Source organism: Anthonomus grandis, chromosome 2 (assembly GCF_022605725.1).
Source record: "Anthonomus grandis grandis chromosome 2, icAntGran1.3, whole genome shotgun sequence".
Taxonomy (NCBI): domain Eukaryota; kingdom Metazoa; phylum Arthropoda; class Insecta; order Coleoptera; family Curculionidae; genus Anthonomus; species Anthonomus grandis.
The window spans coordinates 16,036,182-16,055,535 of NC_065547.1; the positions used below are offsets into that span (position 1 = coordinate 16,036,182).

The following is a 19,354-nucleotide window of genomic DNA, read 5'->3' on the forward strand; positions in this document are numbered from 1 at the left end:
CCTCTGGATTTCTTCTTGTGGGAAAGTGTTGAACCCGAAGTTTATCATATTGCACCCACGACTAGGAAAGATGGTGAAGGGTATACAGTACGGGTCTTTTAGACGTTTTACGCCTGCTACGCTTCATGCAGTTAGAAGATCTTTCGCACGTAGGGCTGATTTGTGTTTGGAGCACAACGGTAGACATTTTGAGCAATTTTTGTGATAGAACGTTTTTTATAATGTGATATTATTTTTTGTGGCATTTTCCTATGGACGATTTCTTTATTTATAAGTCCTTATTTGTCTTACTCTAATTTTCGGATTTTCCACAACCATGTGGGGAATGTCAGTTTGATTTTTTCCTTTAAAACTGTTTCTATTCTAGTTTATTTTTTGTACTTTACGCTTCCAGTATGTTGTAATCATTCTCAAGTAAAAATAAACATTATAATGCCTTTGAAAAAAATATGTAATTTTTCCTGATGTTTTGAGAAAACGGTTAGAGATAAAGGCAAACTTATTGGTATCAAATTGAAAAGAATGCTCTATCAAAACGCGTTACTAGATACAGAGACTTCTAGTTAGAAAATCAGCGCAAAATTGAATAAAAATTAATAAAATAAATAAATTTATAAAAATTAAATTTTTTTAAATATTTTATAATTTTATTTTTAAATAATTGTATAAAAAAAATAAATTTTGGAATTTCGAAAAATAAAATGAACTTAGCCAAGAACTCTACATAGATTTTTCAAAAAGATAAAGACGTCGTGGTAAATATTAAAATTTAAGTAAAATATTAATTTTCGTGAAAATTTCTTTAAATAGGTAATAAATAGGCAACGTCGCATTTTAGGGAAAAACTGTTTTAAGGTTTACGAGAGAGTCAAATGAGACTCCCATTTCAGAAAAAAAAAATAGTTAATTCCATTTACAAAAAAAAAATTCAAATTATATACCACGCTTTTTTGGGACACCCGGTATCAACCAAATTAATTTTAAAAAGTAGCCTCTCTAACATAATTAACATTTCCTCTATTAAAGTTTTTTTACGATTCAAGATTAAGCCGCAATCGAGCACCGCGGTATTAAATGGACACCCTGTCTGTCTGTCATATGTCTTTTAAATGATGGTTATTATCTTCTTTGTCTGAACTTTTAACTTGTTCAAATATTGTTAATTTTTAAATTGTAACTTACGTTTAGCTAAATTGGTTTATTTTAAATAAGTTTTGTCCACCTATTTTCTGTTTTGACCCCTTTAGGAAGAGAGTTCTTTGTAATTTTTGTTTTTTATTATTTATTTTGAGTCGTAAGTGTGATAATTCTAGTGAAGTCTTGAAGTTATATTTTTTAAATAAAAAAATGTAAAGAATATAAAGAAAGCGCTTTGCTAGTAAAAAAATATATAAACGTTATACAAATCGCTTCTCGCAATTTATAATTGTCTACTATTTTATCTACGCGTACACTGTACACTCTCACTCTTGCAAGTTAAATAAAAAATTATTGATTAAAATTTTAAATGAATAATTTTTTATCAATTTAGAACATTTGTTATTTTTTACTCGCTATTTTCAGAGCTTTTCAATAAATCTTTGAATCAATTACTTTTTATCAACTGTTGTTTTTTAAAAGGTTATTTTGAATCTTTTAACCACCAATTTAAATTTTCGATTTTATTTTCACAAGAAGCGGCACAAAAAAAATTAACTCAATAATTTGTCATAAATTTTGAACACTCGTAATTTTTTTAACTACCCTAGTGACTTGTTGGAATATTTGATTCAATTTTCCCCTCTCAAAGTTTCTGCATCAATATTTTTTTATCAATTTTATCAACTTTTTTTTTTCAAATCATCATTTAATCTTATAGTCACCAATATAATTTTTTTAATTTTATTTTCACAAATTTTTCATCAATTTAAATAATTTGATATTTTTTTATTCGTTATAGTCAGTTTTTTGGAATTTTCTATTAAATTTTCACATCAGATTCTTTAAATAAACCCCTTAAATCAATATGTTTTTATTGATTTAATTAACTTTTTAAAGAAAAAATAGCTCCTTGTAAATTTTTTATTCATCAATAGAAAATTTCTATTTTATTATCACAATTAATAAGTGACACAAGAAAAAAGTTAAACCAATAATTTCTCATCAATTTTGAACATTTGTAATTTTTTTTTATCCGCCGTAGTGAATTTTTCGGAGTTTTTGATTAAATTTTCCCAAACAAAGCCTTTGAATCAGTTTGTTATTAACTTTAAACAATCGTAATTTTTTTTACCGCGACAATGATTTTTGGATTCTCGATTCAGTTTTCTTAATAAATTTTATTATAGAGTAGAAAATAAAGAAAATTATAGAATAAACCTTTAAATCAATAATTTCTCCATCAATTTTAAACATTCGTTAAATTTTTTTTATCCGTCATACTGATTTTTTTAGAAATTTTCGATTTCGGTTCTCCAACTAAGGGCTTTGCATAAACCTAAAAGTCAATATATGTTTTTATCAAACCTATAAACCTACATAAAAAAAAGAAAGAAATACACATTTATTATTTTATGCAAATAAAAGGCCGACAAATTCAGAATTCTGCCAAGGCAGATTCCAAAAAATTTAGAACATTAACATTAACATAGTACCTCTCACCAAAAAAAAAAAGAAAAACACGCACATTAGTTACCCACACTAAACACAAATTTTCAGTCTCCACCCATACCCAAACTAACAATATTGACCCTTCAATATTTTACGCAGACAGCTGCTGACTTATCAGACGCACCATCATTCCCCTGCGAAAAGTCTGAACAGACACCAAACCCAACTCAAAATTTATGCCCAAAGAGTTCATCTGATATGCAAAATTATAGGAAAAGGACCTTTTAAATAATTGAGTCTTATGTCTTGGAATATGAATTGTGTTTTTTCTTAAGCCCAAATGGTGAACATCATTTCTAAAAGTAATCTTAAGGTATAGGTAAGGTAGACTACGGTATTTAAGAATTTTATAAAAGAAAGTAAGTGAATGAGCAACCCTACGATTTTGCATATTTAACCACCCCAGCTCGGAAAGTCTATGGGAAACGCGATTATATCTGCGTATGCCAAAAATTAGGCGACTACATGAGTTCTGAAGCTTTTGCAATCGGCACCTGTCATTATAGTCTAGGCACCAACCGTAAACAACATCGCAATAATTGCATTGTGACAGCACTAAAGAGTCACACAACATTTTTTTAATATCTTCACTTAGATAATGCCTATGCAAGTAAATTAATTTTAAAGCAAAATACCCTTTTTTTAGAACATTAGAAACGTGTTGATGAAATCGCAAATCACTATCCACTATTAAGCCCAAACTTTTGCAATTATCTACAACAGGAATATTAGCACCATCTTAATATTAATAGTGTTGCTGTTTAAAATATGGTTAATTTTTTGCTTATTACCAATAAACATTACAGACGACTTAGAAGGATTTAATTTTAGAAAATGCTTTGAAGAAATATCACGTATGGCTTGTAAGTCTTGATTAATTTGTGCTTCTGCATTTTTAGCATCTTCTGGCAGAAAAGAGTAATACAACTGAGCATCGTCGGCATAAAAATGGTAAAGGTAGTTTTTTAAATAAAAATAAAATCTAAAAGTATAAAAAATAAGGGTCCTAAAATACCACCCTGAGGCACGCCATTATTAACTTCCAAGGGTTCAGATACATTTTCCTCTATCTTGACTCGCTGCACCCTACCGCTTAAATAAGAATTAATAAAATTAATAGCTTTATCAGAAAAACCTATATAGTGGAATATAGACTTTAAAATTTCGTGATTAACAAAATCAAAGGCTTTCATATAGTCCAATAGAACAAGGGCAGAAATCATACCATCATCCCTAGATCTGACATCATACATCAATAATATCCGCCATTGCTGAAGCACAACTGAAGTTCTTTCTAAACCCAGACTGTTTAGGGGTCAAAATATCATTAGCATTTAAAAAATTTCGAATTTGAGTGTCTAAGATTCTTTCAAGAATTTTTGAAAATGTAGGCAGAATACTGATGGATCTAAACTGATTAAAATCTGTTGGATTATTTACCTTTGGCAACGGCATCACAAAGGCCTCTTTCCAACATTTGGGAAAATAGCTGCTTTTAATGCATTTATTAATTATATGCAATATAAAAGGTATTATAAAAGGGCAGCACATATGAATTAATGTTATATTAAGATTGTCGATATTAAATGCTTTGGATTTAATGCTAAATAAAATAGAACATATATCATTATAACTCACTGTGCGAAATAAAAATAAATTTGAAACGGACAAGGAATTATTTTTATAAAAATTAATTATTTCCTGACTATTATCGCTGCTAGGTACCTTACTGCTGTCAACAAAATAATTGTTGAAATTATCGGGATTCTTAAAAGCTCCAGGAATCTGTTTTTGCCTACAAGGTAATATTTTTCTTAATTCACTCCATTTTTCCTCATATGTACAGTTCCTAAATTTATTTCTATAAAAAGCTTTTTTATCTGCTCTAACGGCTGTGGTGGTATAGTTCATAAGTTGCTTGTAATACTCCCACTTTGCAGACAATTTACTTGTTTTGAAATCTTTTAGCGCTTTAACTCTTAGTTTTTGAAGAAGTTTTATATTGTCTGTCAACCAAGGAGAGTTTCTCTTTTTTCGCACTGTAAATGTTTTAACAGGAGCATGGGTATCAAACAATTTTATTAGGTTGGAATTTAAAAATTTTACTTTGTCGTCAATAGATTGATATATTGATATATAAGATGAAATGGAATGGCCTCTAGATCGGCCTGGAAGTTATCTAAGTTTATATTTTTTAGGGGTCTATAGGTCACGACTTTAGGTAGCACTTCCGGCACCATACCACTAAATTCAAAGAAAATGCCAAAGTGATCGGAAAACGTAGAGTTAATAATGCCAGGTTTTTAAAATATTTAGCTGATTAGTAAAAATAAAGTCGATAATAGAGCTGGTGCCATTAAAAATACGAGTCGGCTCAGCTATAACCTGCTTTAGATTAAAAGTCTCACACAAAGATATTAATTGGCGCGCATGGTTGTCATAAGCTTTTGAAACATCAATATTAAAGTCCCCGAGGCAGGTTATATGGTTAAAACTAGAAAACATATCAATTAGTGTTTCCTCTAATGTTAAGAAAAAACTTTGAATATTAGAATTTGAAGGTCTATAAATTATTCCAAAAATATGCGGGTCACCATCAATATTAATTTTTAACCAAAGGCTTTCTAAAAATTCATACATTTCAGACAAAAGAATTTCATAAGTTAATCTGCTCTGAACAAAGGCAACAATACCGCTACCTCTATAATTTTGTCGATCATTTCTTATTAGTTGATAATTAGGGATGCGTACAGCATCACTATCAATATCGCGAGTCAGCCATGACTATGTAATTGCAATAAGGTTAAAATCCCCTGAACAGTATTCCGCAGAAAAATCATCAAAATGAGCCAACAGCGACCTACAGTTTTATATGTGAAACCTTTACCAAGGAATATATATAATATATTAGAACCCGAGTAAATAAGTACAAACAAAAATAAAAGAAAAAAAAAACTTAAATAGTGCGTTTGAAGAGATGTTATGGAAAAAAAACTATATGTAACAAAGATTATAAAAAAAAGAGTTAAAAGAAAAAAAAAGGTAACTAAGAAGTTTAGGAAGTTAGTTTGTCGCAAAGTTATCCAAAAACAAGAGTTTTAAGCAACCAAATAATTACGAAAGTACCTGTCATTTTATTCACATGTATTAGTCCTTTTCACGCCTATTTTTTAGCCCCACTAAATCACATTCAGATCTCACACGATGAACGGAACCATCACTTGCTTTGACATAAATGTTGCCATTTGACACCCACGCACATTTGTTAGAAAAAAGGTCCGTTGCTTGATTTAATAAAGTCGGCCGTGTCTTAGTCAGATCTTTTTTAATGAAGACACCAGTGTTTTTAAGCATTTTTCTATTTTTAAGTACCGCCGATCGAACATCATCACTTGAAAACCGCACAAGCACTGCTGGCCGGGAATTCTTTGCGAAATTCTGTAGCATTTCTTTAATTCGGTGGTATTGATATGTAAATTAAGTTTATTATTTAGCAGGGATAATACATTTTCTCGGATGTTTTCGTGTTGTTCAGCTTTTAAACCAAAAATCCGAATATTGTTGCTGCGCATGATTTGTTCTTGATTCTCTATCTGGGATCGGAGTTGATTGTTTTCGTCCTGTAGCTGACGTAATCCAGTTTTTAGGGTTGATATTTCTTTGTTTTGGGATTCGAGCTGTTTTTCGAACTTTTCCCCTATTAATGCTGCTACTTTTTCTGCAACATCCGATAGAAATTTATCGTGAAAAACACTAGAGATAATGGATTTTATCTCTCTTACGTCAGTTGTTGACAAACCCATATTTTGGCGGGAAGCGATGTTGGCTAAAAAACCAAGAAAACTGGCACAAAACAGAACACACACTACACAAAAACAGGTCAGTCGTCAAAAGAGGTTACTCTTTACCCCTAATATCACTTATGTTTAAGAAAAAAACCTTTAAAACCACTAATTAGGAGGATTTTTGAAGAGCGACAAACACCACGTCTTGTCTATTCAAGAGCCATCTTTGACTTGATTTTCGCCAATTTAAACTTTCTAATTTATTTGAACAATAGGCGTCACAAAAAAAATATGTTCAATTCATAATTTATCAATTTTAAACATTCGTTACAATTCTATTTAATTTTTCCCAATAAAAAGAATCTTTAAAGGAACCTTTACATCAATAATTTTTCATCAACTTTATCACCTTTTTTCTTAAAAAAAAATTAGGTTTTTCTAAATCTTTTATCCACCAGTTTAAATTTTATTTTATTTCTATAATAAGCATTTTTTTTTCAATATTCAATGTATATTTTTATATCAGTTTTTTGTAAATATTTTATCTGCCAATTTAAAATTTCGATTTTATTTTTACAATAAGCCACCTGAAAATAGTTTTTCATCAATTTATTAACGTTTCTTTGAAAAAATTTAAATTCTTATAAAAAATTACAATGTTCAATATTGATAAAAAAATGATTGATTTTTAATCTTTTAATCTCCATAATTTTCTCTGTGTATATCTAAATTGCTTTATTTAAAAGGTTTTGTCCAAAAACACAACTAGTTGTAGAAATTTATTTTACTTACCATAAGAGGTACAAAGAAACGTTCATTCAATAATTTCTTGTCAATTTTAAACATTTATTACTTTTTTATCCGCCATAGTGAGATTCATGTAATTTTGTATCAATTTATCAACGTTTCTTTGAAAAATTTAAGATTCTTGTAAAAATTACCAATGTTCAAAATTGATGAACAATTATTGATTTAAATGGTTTTTGGGTCGCTCATTGTAATTTTTATTTAGATTAAGGGGCACAAAAATACTCTTAAATCAATTAATGTCGATTCAGTTATTTAATTTTTATAATGAGCGATACAACAAAAAACTTTCAATCAATAATTTATAATCAATATACTAATATTTCCTTAAAAAAAAATGATTCTTGTCATTTTTTCTCCGCTACTTTTGTTTTCATTTATAATTGAATTTTTATAATTGAAATTTTTGTCTAATTTTCACAACTAACAACTCAAAACTAATTAAAATCACAATTTTTTTATTTAAAAAAAAATCTTTAAAAAAATAATACATTTTTGGAAAATTTTACACCAATTTATCAACGTTTCTTTAAAAAGTTTTAGATTTTTGTAAAAACTGATCAGTGTTCAAAATCAATAAGGAATTATTGAATTAAAGCGATTGTGGAACGCTCATTGTAAAAATTTATTTTTATTTTTACAATAAGCGACACAAAAAAAATGAATTAAATGTTATACCATTTATCATTTTTTTCTCCGCTATAGTCAATTTTTTAAAATTTTCGATTTAATTTTTATGAACCATTAAAATCTTTGACTTATTGAAATCACAATTTAAAATTTTCAAATTTTCAATTTTATTTCCACAACAAAGGCCAATAATAATAATTTAAATCAATAATTTTTATTCAATGATTCAAATTTTTCAATAAACGACCCAAAAAAACTTTAAATCAATATTTTTTCATCAATTTACACATATATCCTTCAAAAAATGTTGATTCTTGTAATTTTTACCTCTGCCGTTTTTATCAATAGATAACCCAAAAACATTTAAAATCGATAATTTTTTGTTAACCAAATTTCTTAAAAAAATATATTATTTTCATGAATTAATTAACGTTTCTTTAAAAAAAAGTTGATCCTTGTAAAAAGTTATCAAAGGTTGCGTTGCGTTATTTTTTGTAAAAATGTATTTTGATTTTGATTTTATAAGTGATATAAAAAAAACTTTAAGTGAACAATTTCTAATTAATTTTAAATATTCTTTAATTTCTTTTGGAATTTTTAGATTTATAAAAGAGGCTCTTTGAATAACCCTTTAAATTAATAATTTTAATAATTTGATCAACAATCTTTCATTTGACAGTTTTAACAAATTTTTGAGTTAATGTTTTCAACGGGCAACCAAATAAAACTCTAAATCAATAATTTATCACTTTTAGAGTTTTGTATATTTCTAAAGTTAATTAGCCTAAAAATAAATTAATTTGAAATCAGCAGATGCTCTTAGTGTATATCCAATCAAAACTGTCAACGTTCATAAATCAATAAATCAAAGAAAATAATATTGAAATTTAAAATTAATCCTAAATCAATAATTTTCTATCAACTTGCCAATATTTCCTGGAACAGAATTTACACCATTGAGTTTTCAATTGCCAAATAGTATAAATGAATATTTGTTATTTTTATTTATAATCTACTTTCCATATAACCATTTTCTGAAAAATTATAAATCAATAATTATTATGTTCATCCATTTATTGAGTCTGTTCCGAAATTTCCTATTTTCTCTATCATCATACACGTCATTTTTTCCGATTTTTTTCCCGTCATTTTAATTTTTTCTATCGGCACTTGAAACTGTTGTCGGCAATTTAAATCAATAACTTTCATCAAATATTAATTCTTTTTTATTTTAAATTATTTTATTTAAAAAGTGAGATAAGTCCACCGATATGGTACGCTTTTTAAACTAATTTTTTCAAGCAATTCAATGATCATCTATATTAACTTTTTAATGTAATAAAGTTATTTAATAATTTACTTAAAGAGCCGTTTTTTTAACAGTCAATCAAATACTTATCACGAAATATCACCCCATCACTCTCGGCACTAGAAAACTCAAGAACAAGCACCTGCAACACCCTAGAACCTAACGAACACCCAAAAGTCTCCCAAAGATCCCGATCTCTACCACCAAAGCTAAACCCCTATATCCCAACCTTCGACAACTTCTTCTGTACCAACTACAACAAAATCCTGAATGAACCCAAGAAGAGGAGTAATACTAAAAAAATTTGCTACAGAGTGAAGAAAAATGTAAGTCAAAGGAGCGTCAGTAGACTAAAAGGAAAAAACAAACAGGGGGAGAGAAAAAGGAAAAATGACCATAGGGATCGTTTGTGTAATGCCCCATGTATAAAACCAGTAAATGATAATGTGAAGAAAAAGCTTTTAGACAAAAGTTTAAAATGTGTAGCAGGAAGCAGTCTAGTAACAAGAAACCTTCACACCTTAAGAACTCTAAGTCCATCCCAATTCATGCCTATGTCAACCTTTAAAGAATTATCTAAGAAATCCCCCATAAAAGCCCTTATAAACTTAAACGAGGAAGCCAAGGCAAAAACCAATGGAAACAAGATCCAGACCAAACCAGGAGGCAAACACAAAGTGAAATTTCACTATTTAGCCGAAAACGTGGAGTGTAAACAATGCGTATCCAAAAACAAGAAGAGACTGGCAGAGTTCTTTGAAAATAATGACTCTATAATGAATAGGAATAAATTTGGGCACCCTTATAGGCACTTTAGTACATATACAAAACTGCCCCCGAGAACAGCTGCTAATGAAACTTCTTCATACGGGAAACTAGATTCTAGGGCACAACAAGAAGTGGTTATGGTCAAAGATCAGAATTTAGCCTCTGAAGAAACTGCAGGAGAACAAACCGTTACCCTTTTTAATTTGATCAAACTCCAAAGCAGTAAGTCGACGAACAGTTTTGTACCTACGAACAATTTCAAGTTTGAAGCCAAGAAAATTCCTGATCAATACTCTTTGCAACCGGAGAAGGATGATCTTAAGGTTGAAGATCCTTATCCCCTAGAGATGTTTTATGAGGATTATCTGCCAGGTGAGGTTGACTTCTAAAAAAACTGAATTTCATTCAAATTTGTTTTCACAGGTGCAGATCCAGAACCATTAACAGTCAAATCCTGTCCGAATTTAGTGAAAGCCCAAACAAATCTTTCAACTATCAGTAAGGTTCTAAGCCCGTGTGGAAGCTGCGGACGGAAGCAACCACCCAGAACCAAAGACCCAGCCAAAGAGAAGGAACGAAAAGAAAAAGCCAGAAGAGAAAAAGAAAAGAAAGACGAGGAAAGGAGAAAGAAATACGCGCCACGCAAAGCCCTCCTGATAAACCCTAACCAAAAGGTCATCTTGCCTCAAGATGGTGGAGTCCCCTACGTTATGCAATTTATTCCGAACAACCTTGACAGCTCCTCAATTTTATGCGCAGAAAGAAATCCCTTATCTCAAATAGAACCTGAAGGTACCATAGAAGAACTAGCAGAACCCGAGCGAGCAGAGGAGCTACAAGGTATTAAAGCTGGCCTTCCAGCTACCCCGAACAACACCCAGCAAATCCTAGAGGCAATGAACAACATGGAGAGTCCCGACCATAATTATCCAGAAATGGAACTGGGCAAAAAGAAATGCCCGGACTGTGGCACAGGAATTAAGAGGGCTCCCTGCAAAATACCTACAGTAAAAAAAAAAGAAGAGGATGACCCTTGCCTCCCTAAAAAGAAAAAACCTACTTGCTACGACCGAGAAGATCCTTGTGATATTCTTAAGAAGCACACCTCCGAGGTGCAGAAACCTTCTCAGGCTGCTAAAAACTCTGCTGAGAATATGCCTACTGCAAAGCCTGAAAGCAAATCAAGTCCAGAAATTAGCTTACATAAACCTGGAGTGAACCAGGAGTCATTGGTCACACAGACATCTGCATACAGGCCACCCAAATATCAATTTGCCAAGCCAAACATTGATATTAGTCTTTTTAAGAGGGAAGCTGAAAAAGCAGATAATGGCGCCCCACTTCAGGTGCTGCCCAAACCAGTGTTTCCACAAAGCCATTCGTGGCACAACGTCAATAAAACTTACTTTGCAGACGAGTTTTCCAACAAAAATCATTTCAAATACATCGATAACACTAAATTGCTGCAGATTTTCAAGAATCGAAGTGAGAAATCTAAGAGTTTAATAAACACCACTGCTTGCAAGGAAAATATCGGTAATAATCTCTTCTTCATGGATCCCAAGGATAGTTTGAACCAAAAGATCTGTGAAGCTATTGATACGGTGCCTAAGATTGAGCTGGGAGAACAGTCCAAGCAGAACATCGCCAAAGCAATCAAGAAGATCATTGAGCCTATAATTGAAAAGGAGTTCTTAAAATATGATGAGGTTAAGTCTGGTAAGTAATCAAAAGTTTTAATCATCTTCAACATGTAGTGAGAATCTCCTTCTCTTAGCAATTGAACGAATGGAACGGCGCCTATCAGTAACATTGAGCACCATGAAGGCCCCAGTAGTGGTACGTCCTCTTATTAAAGCCACAACTCCACAACGCCAGGGCAAATTGCACCTGAAATACCCCTGGAGAGAAATGAAGAAGATCGAAATAAACGAGAATTCTGAAAAGCCAGAAATGAACGACCCCAGAGAGAAGATCCTGGACCAAAAGGAGCCAGAAGCTAATGCCTCTATTGAGATCCCGGAAAAAGTCAAGGAGATTTACAAGGAGCCACAGCAACAGATAGCAGATTTATTTGCTAAGAAGTCTTATGGAGAAGAATGTGATTTAGCTGCAAAATTATGCAATGCGAGTAAAAAGATTAATATCTATGACGCTATTGTTAAGAAGGTTGGCAAAGCAGACGCTTTTAAAAAACCATGCAATAAAGGTGATCCTTGTAAGAAGGATGATGATTGCAAGCCGGATCCTTGTGAGAGATCATGTGATCCTTGTAAAAAAGAAGATCCATGCCAAATATCTTGTGATCCCTGTAAGAAGTCATGCAATCCTTGTAAGAAAGAAGATCCATGCAAAATAACTTGTGATCCTTGTAAGAAATCATGTGATCCCTGTAAAAAAGAAGATCCATGCAAAATAACTTGTGATCCTTGTAAGAAATCATGTGATCCCTGTAAAAAAGATCCATGCAAAATATCTTGTGATCCTTGCAAAGAAGAAAAGAGTGAAGGAGTGTGTAACAAAAAAGAAGATCCTTGCAAGAAAAAGAAGCCTTGCAAGAAACGAGACATAAAACCATGTAGGGACGATGAAGATCCGTGTAAAAAAAAGTGTGATCCATGTAAGACAGATGATCCATGTAAACTGTATTGCGACCTCTCCAAAAAGGACCACTCATCCAAAAAAGATAAATCTGGCAAACCAGATGACACTTCCAACAGACGCTCTCCATACACCAAAAGGAAACCGTGCAACCGAAATTCGGTCCCCTGTAAAAAATCCTGTGATCCATGTAAGGAAGAAAAAGAATGCCCAGTGACTTGCACCAAACCAGAGACCCTATGTAAAATTGACCCTTGCAACAATCCATTCGAAGAAGCTGAAGAATCTCATTGTGCCAACTGGAAAGCGACCCCACCAAAGCAGCCCTGCAAGGCTCAAAACGAGCTCAGTGGTGGAGAAGTCTGTTGTGAAAAAGCCAAAGTATGTTGCACTGTAAACCCTTGCAAGAAACCAATAACGTGTGACTTAGCGGATGAGATCCCCAGGAAGGAACTGACGTGTGGTAAGAAATGCCCTCCTCACACTCCAGAAATTAGGCATAAAAGTCCTGATTGTGGACAGCAGGAGTGTCTACGGAAAATGACTGACTGTGATGCTGTGTGTCCCAAAGGTGAGCAGATTTTTGGTTTTTAAGTATTTATTAGTGAAAATGTCTTATTGCAGTTACTCCGATTGAATGCTTTCAAAAACCGTGTAAGATCTGTAATGAGGAGCCTGAATGTCTACCACCGGTAAATCATGATTGTCAACCGGAAAAGGAGGCGGAACATGGTCTAGCGGGCATGAAAGAAGTCGCTAAATGTGGTAAGAGCTTCATTACAATAATTATTTTTTATAAGTATCTGCTTTTCACTTTAGTTATTGATAAAGAAATAGTGCGTTTCCTTATAAGTAGCTAAATCTTCTAAGGTACCTGATGTCGAAGTGGTAAACGATTGATTCAAAACTAAGTTAACGTCGTTCACCATTAGCACCTTGTCGAAATGTATTTAACCCTTAGACATTCAACAAAAATTTCTCTAGACGATCATCTTAGATACCGTTTTCCTCTCTTTTCACAGACCCCCCAATATATTTTAGACTATTCAAAGAACGAAGCTTGCCCGTGTTGCAACCTGGAACCCCCGGAGACTTTTATAAATACTTTGCGAGGGGAGGAAGTCTGTCGGACGTCCAGGTTGCCTGGACCATCAACCCCTCCAATCGGTTTATCAACATCTCCGGTATGTCCGGAGACAAAAGGGTGTAACCTCAAAACAAAGACACCAGCACCACCTTGCAAAGAAGCAGACGAAACCTGTTGTCCTATCGTCTGTAAACGTGAGATGCCTTGCTGTATCAATAAGGTGGTGTGCGAGAGAGACGACAGGTAATTTATGTCCAGGTGTTATCGCGGAATGGAATGGGACAGTTGTGTGGTTTGCAGGTATTGCGATCAGACTTACATGTTGAAACAGGAAGAGGAGCAAAAGAAGATCCATGAGATGCAAGAGGCAGCCAGGAGGAAGAAAGAGATGGCATGTGGGAAGCCGGTACAATTCAAACCAGAAACTGTGAAACAGTGGAAGCCTGTTACGATCAAATGTGCGAAAAATGTCGATTATTTCAAATCAAAATGTTTATTTAAACTGGTTCTTACAGCGGAGAATATGGGAGACAAGAACGTGATAAAGAAACCGAAGAAATGCCAAGGGTATCCAGAAAATGCCGGGTTTAAGTGCAGTGCGAGCAGATCCGACCCTTTACTGGATATGGACTCCTCCCTATTACAAAAGGATACCTTGGGATCAACTTATTCGGGAAAAATTTCAGATTTATGCATGATGATTGTCAGGAAACACAAGGATGGGCAAAAGGCAGCTCCTATTGTGGTTACCTTAAGTAGGAGCCAGCCTATTTTAAGCAGATGTGGGCAATCTTCCGGTAAATATTTGGTTTTTTCTTTAGGAGAGTCTAAATTCTTTCTGTCCAGGGACTCCATTTGGTTTTGTAGAGGGATATGGCACATAATTTTGAAAACTGTCATACAAGTTTGTGGGTTGCCTTTTCTTATATGCAGAATAGTACAATTGTCGGTGTTGAGCTTTATAGGCTAGTCTTGCATCCAGGATTATGCAGTAAGCCTTCTTATCATTTGCAGAGGCTTGACTATTAGTTTGCAAGTTTTTATCTGGATTCGCAATATAGCAAGTAAATTCCACGGGTCTAAGGACTGAACCTTAAATAACGCCACTAAGAACTGGTTTTGTCTTTGACAGCTGTCCATTGACCCTCACTCTGGAGGCTCTAGATTTCTGTGTGTTCTGTTTGAATGTCAATATTTGCACTCTTATTCAAGCAAATTGGTTCATCTTTTAAAATAGACGGTCAGGAGGTACCTCGTCAAAAGCTTTTTCGTAGTCTAGATAAAGCACATCTATTGGTTGTCTATTGCTTTTGCCTAGTCCTAAATAAAATCAAAAATTCCAAACTTCTCTGGATCTTTTTAATTGAACTTTCCACTTTATTACTCTTTCCAGGAAGCTGAATTGCTCTAGATAAACTTCATTTCTGTGGAGTTTCTTTAGAGCTAAACTCACTCATTTACTCCTATTTCGTTTGAAATGACTCAATTTAAGAAACGTGAATCACTTCTATACAAATGCACAAGAGTTACTTCGCACTGCCTTCAATAATCACAAATCGTTCTGGTTTTCCATGAACTCGTCTAAATCTAAAGCCTTTCCAGGCATCTGGATGGTTCTGAAGCATAGGAGGCACTTGGGTTACTTGGTTTCACAAATTTCAGTGTTTTTCCACACATAAAAATGTGAATTAATACATTTCAGGCGTTGGGGAAATCTGCGATTCCAGTGGAAATAGCGATGGAGGAAACAAGAAACCTGATAGATTCAATTATTCTCCATTTAGAAGAATAAAGTTTAAAAATCCCATCGAAGAAGACAGGGGCGTTTTTGGTTGGTACTTGCGACTTATTGGTAAGAACAATGAACATTTTAGGGATGTAAAAGGTACATTTAATAATTTAATGTGGATGCCAACATATAATGTTTACCATATATACTCAGATGAAGAAAATGATGCTAAATCAGTTGCATACAATTCGGAAAAAGAGTATTTCATAAAAGAATCCAAACTGGACAATATCAATCTTTACTCGTGTGTCAACATGCGTAGCAGCATGGAATGTAAAGGAGCTGCTAAATCTAAAAAAGATGATCCATGCAAGGATTCATGTGGATCATCTAAAAAGAATCCAGAAGTAATTGCATCAACTGTTTCTTGATTAATTGACAAATTTAAAATGGTATTTTTCAGATGGATAAACTAGGGGAGTGCATTAAGAAACAACGTTCTAAGGAAAATCTTCCCCCATCAGGTTCTGAAAAGCAAAGCAGCTGTCAGAAAGAGGATCCGTGTAAGAAGAAGAATGATCCTTGCAAGGATTTGTGTGGATCATCTAAAAAGAGCCCAGAACGCTGTTGTCAAAAAGATGATCCTTGTAAGAAGAAGAAAGACCCTTGCAAGGACTCCTGTGGATCATCTAAGAAGAGCCCAGAAGTGATTGCATGAACTGTTTTTTGATTAATTGGCAATTTAAAATGGAATTTTCAGATGAGCAAACTGGAGGAGTGCATCAAGAAACAACGTTCTAAAGAAAATCTTCCACCATCAGGTTCTGGAAAGCAGAGCAGTTGCAAGAAAAGAGAGAATCCATGTAAGAAACAGGATGATATATGCAAGAGAAAAGTCTCATGCAATACTGAGGGGCAAAAATGCGATCCTTGCAAGAAAAAAGAAGATCCATGTAAAAAGAAAAACGATCCTTGTAAGGACTCATGTGGATCATCTAAAAAGAGTCCAGAAGTGATTGCACGAACTGTTTTCTGGATTATTGCCAAATTTAAAATGGTGTTTTTTAGATGGATAAGCTGGAGGAGTGCATTAAGAAGCAACGTTCTAAAGAAGACCTTCCAGCCTCAAGTTCTGGAAAGCAAAGCAGTTGTCAGAAAGATGATCCCTGTAAGAAGAAGAATGATCCTTGCAAGGACTCCTGTGGATCATCTAAAAAGAGTCCAGAAGTGATTTCGTGAACTGTTCCTTGATTATTACGGAATTTAACCTAGTATTTTTCAGATGGGTAAACTGGAGGATTGCATCAAGAAGCAACGCTCCAAAGAACACCTGCCTCCGTCAGGTTCTGGCAAACAAAGCAGTTGTAAGGGAAAAGGCGATCCTTGTAAAACGAAGGCAGATCCTTGTAAAAAAATTGAAGATCCCTGCAAGAAAAGAGATTCGTGTGCATCATCGAAAGCTAATCCAGAAGTAAACACCATAGGTCGCAAAGGCTCAAAATGATCGTTTTCTTTTTCAGATGGCCTTGCAGGAGTGTCTTAAAAAAAGCAAATCCGAAGGAGCAATGGTGAAACATCCGGCCAAATCCGATTCTTGCAAGTGCCCCCAATCGGACCCCTGTGCTAATAAAAAAAAGGATAATTGCCAAATTGCGGAGAAAATGTGCAAGAAGGGCAAGCAAATTTGCAAGGACTTGAAAGCCAAATCATCGTGTAAAAAGGTGGATGATTCTTGCAAGAAGAAGGAGGATCCGTGTAAGAATAGGGAGGATCCTTGTAAAAAGAAGGAAGATCCTTGTAAGAAGAGAGAAGATCCTTGCAAGAATAAAGAAGACCCTTGCAAGAAGAGAGAAGATCCTTGCAAGAAGAAAGAAGACCCTTGCAAGAAGAGAGAAGATCCTTGCAAGAAGAGAGAGGATCCTTGTAAGAAGAGAGAGGATCCTTGCAAACGAAGTAAATCAGAACCATGCATTCCTTGCAAACGTGAGGATTATAGCAACAGATATAAGAAGAAGGACGACCCTTGTAAGAAACAAGAGGATCCATGCAAAAAGAGAGATCCTTGCAAGAAAAGAGAAGATCCTTGCAAGAAGAGAGAGGATCCTTGTAAGAAAAGAGAAGATCCTTGCAAGAAGAGAGAAGATCCTTGCAAGAAAAGGGAGGATCCTTGTAAAAAGAGAGAAGATCCTTGTAAGAAGAGAGAAGATCCTTGTAAGAAGAGAGAGGATCCTTGTAAGAAGAGAGAAGATCCTTGTAAGAAGAGAGAGGATCCTTGCAAGAAAAGAGAAGATCCATGTAAGAAACAAGATGATATATGCAAAAGAAAAGTTCCATGCAATACTGGGGAGCAAAAAAGCGATCCTTGCAAGAAAAAGGAGGATCCCTGTAAGAGACAAGGTCCGTGTAAGAAGAGGGAAGATCCTTGTAAAAAGAAAGATGCTCCCTGTAAGAAAGCTGCACCCTGTAAAAGTGATTGTAAATCAAGTCCTGAGGTAAGTTTAGCTAAAATCTTTCTTAAATAATTCAGATCAATCCATGGACACTTTTCCAGATGCTTAAGTTGCAAGAATGCGTAAAGAAGGCGCGATCCAAAAGCCCCACCCAGGAAGTTTCAGCAAAGAAATCTGGATCAAAGGTATGTGGTAAATTGGTTACCACCAAGAAAACATCCAGCAATTGTGAAAGAGGCGATCCTTGCAAGAAGAAAGCGGATCCTTGTAAGAACGCGGACCCTTGCAAAAAAGAAGATCCTTGTAAAATAATGGCGGATCCTTGTAAAAAAGCTAAAAATCCTTGCAAAAAGAAAGATGATCCCTGTGGATCTGAAAAGGACCCAGCTGTAAGATTTAAAGCATTTTATAATTTCCCAAAACTATTTTTTTCATTTTAGCAAAAAGAGCTGAAAGATTGCCTTAAGAAGAGTCGTTCCAAATACAGTATGCCAGATTCCTGTTGCAAACAGAAAGCCGATCCTTGTGCCAAATCGAAAAGTTGCGACGGTGCTATGAATAAGCCCATTAGGTCTCAGTGCAAGAAGGATTGTTCGAAGGCCATGAATAAGCCCATGTCCTTTAAGGATAAATTGATTAAAAAGTTCAAGGACAAGTATCCTTGGAATATGGCGAAAAAAGCGAAAGGGTGTGGCATAACTTGCACGACCGGAAGTAAGTTTTAGATATTTTACTATAGACTTTCTGATAAATAGAAGGTCATAAATATAGGTTACGAAGTAACTTGGTGGTGGAATAAAGTTTGTCACTTTACTATTATTTAAATTATCTTTTGACGTAAAATGAAAACATCTTGAAAAAAATTGAATAAATACTTAAAGGCGCTCATCTTTTATTTATTTTCAAGATGGCGTCCGCCTGCCATTTTAAAAGTTAGAATAGTAATTCTTTACTTCAAAAGATAGTTTATCAAAAGATGTTTTATTAGATGCACGCCTAAATGTAAAACCAAAAAAAGCGAAATTCACCAAATTCAAAAATAAAAACTTAAGTCAAATCCTTGAATTGGAATAAAGGAATACTGTACATAAATCATCAATGTTCTGACAAATAGAAAACAATGTTCGTATACAACAGGGACAATTATGTTAAAATTATTATTTATTATAAATTTATTGTTTGTTAAATTGTTTTCCAAGATAGCGCACGGTACGCTCGAACCAACTTTAAACAAGAGGGTCAGAAAACTTTTTATTTTATTATTGCATTTTATCCTAGGTACATTTGAAAGATTTTTCGAAAAAAAATTACTTCTTATAACTCACTTTTAAGGTTAATTTTTTAAGAAACTTAAATAGCAATTTTTTTTTCGTACTAATTTCATATTACCACTAATAGAGGTCTCATCTTAAAAAACATCAGTTTCATTTCTTAAAACTAATTTTCCAATAGATATTTGATCATTTTTATGAACATATAATATATTCATACAATCATTAGTTTTACAGCATGCGCCTTTGTAGTAACACTAATTTCTAA

The 19,354-nt window shown here is 33.6% G+C and overlaps 2 protein-coding genes across 7 annotated transcripts in view; one reads left to right on the forward strand and one right to left on the reverse strand.

Moving 5' to 3' along the window:
- LOC126733602 (uncharacterized) overlaps positions 1–19,354 on the reverse strand; it is a 189,196-nt gene that overhangs the window by 110,020 nt on the left and 59,822 nt on the right. The gene's annotated exons all lie outside the window — the stretch shown is intronic.
- The window catches only part of LOC126733595 (uncharacterized), a 54,757-nt gene that overhangs the window by 5,731 nt on the left and 29,672 nt on the right, over positions 1–19,354 (forward strand). For 4 of the 6 annotated variants that reach the window (XM_050436944.1, XM_050436945.1, XM_050436947.1 and 1 more), the window contains exons 2-17: positions 9,255–10,320; positions 10,372–11,667; positions 11,726–13,120; positions 13,174–13,314; positions 13,591–13,879; positions 13,937–14,094; positions 14,152–14,433; positions 15,339–15,521; positions 15,579–15,772; positions 15,829–16,071; positions 16,126–16,377; positions 16,434–16,592; positions 16,648–16,836; positions 16,886–17,857; positions 17,917–18,204; positions 18,256–18,529. In XM_050436944.1, the coding sequence (XP_050292901.1) occupies positions 9,255–10,320; positions 10,372–11,667; positions 11,726–13,120; positions 13,174–13,314; positions 13,591–13,879; positions 13,937–14,094; positions 14,152–14,433; positions 15,339–15,521; positions 15,579–15,772; positions 15,829–16,071; positions 16,126–16,377; positions 16,434–16,592; positions 16,648–16,836; positions 16,886–17,857; positions 17,917–18,204; positions 18,256–18,529 (7,381 nt within the window). The remainder of the gene's footprint in view (positions 1–9,254; positions 10,321–10,371; positions 11,668–11,725; positions 13,121–13,173; positions 13,315–13,590; positions 13,880–13,936; positions 14,095–14,151; positions 14,434–15,338; positions 15,522–15,578; positions 15,773–15,828; positions 16,072–16,125; positions 16,378–16,433; positions 16,593–16,647; positions 16,837–16,885; positions 17,858–17,916; positions 18,205–18,255; positions 18,530–19,354) is intronic. The other 2 variants (XM_050436946.1, XM_050436948.1) reach the window with 2 other exon arrangements.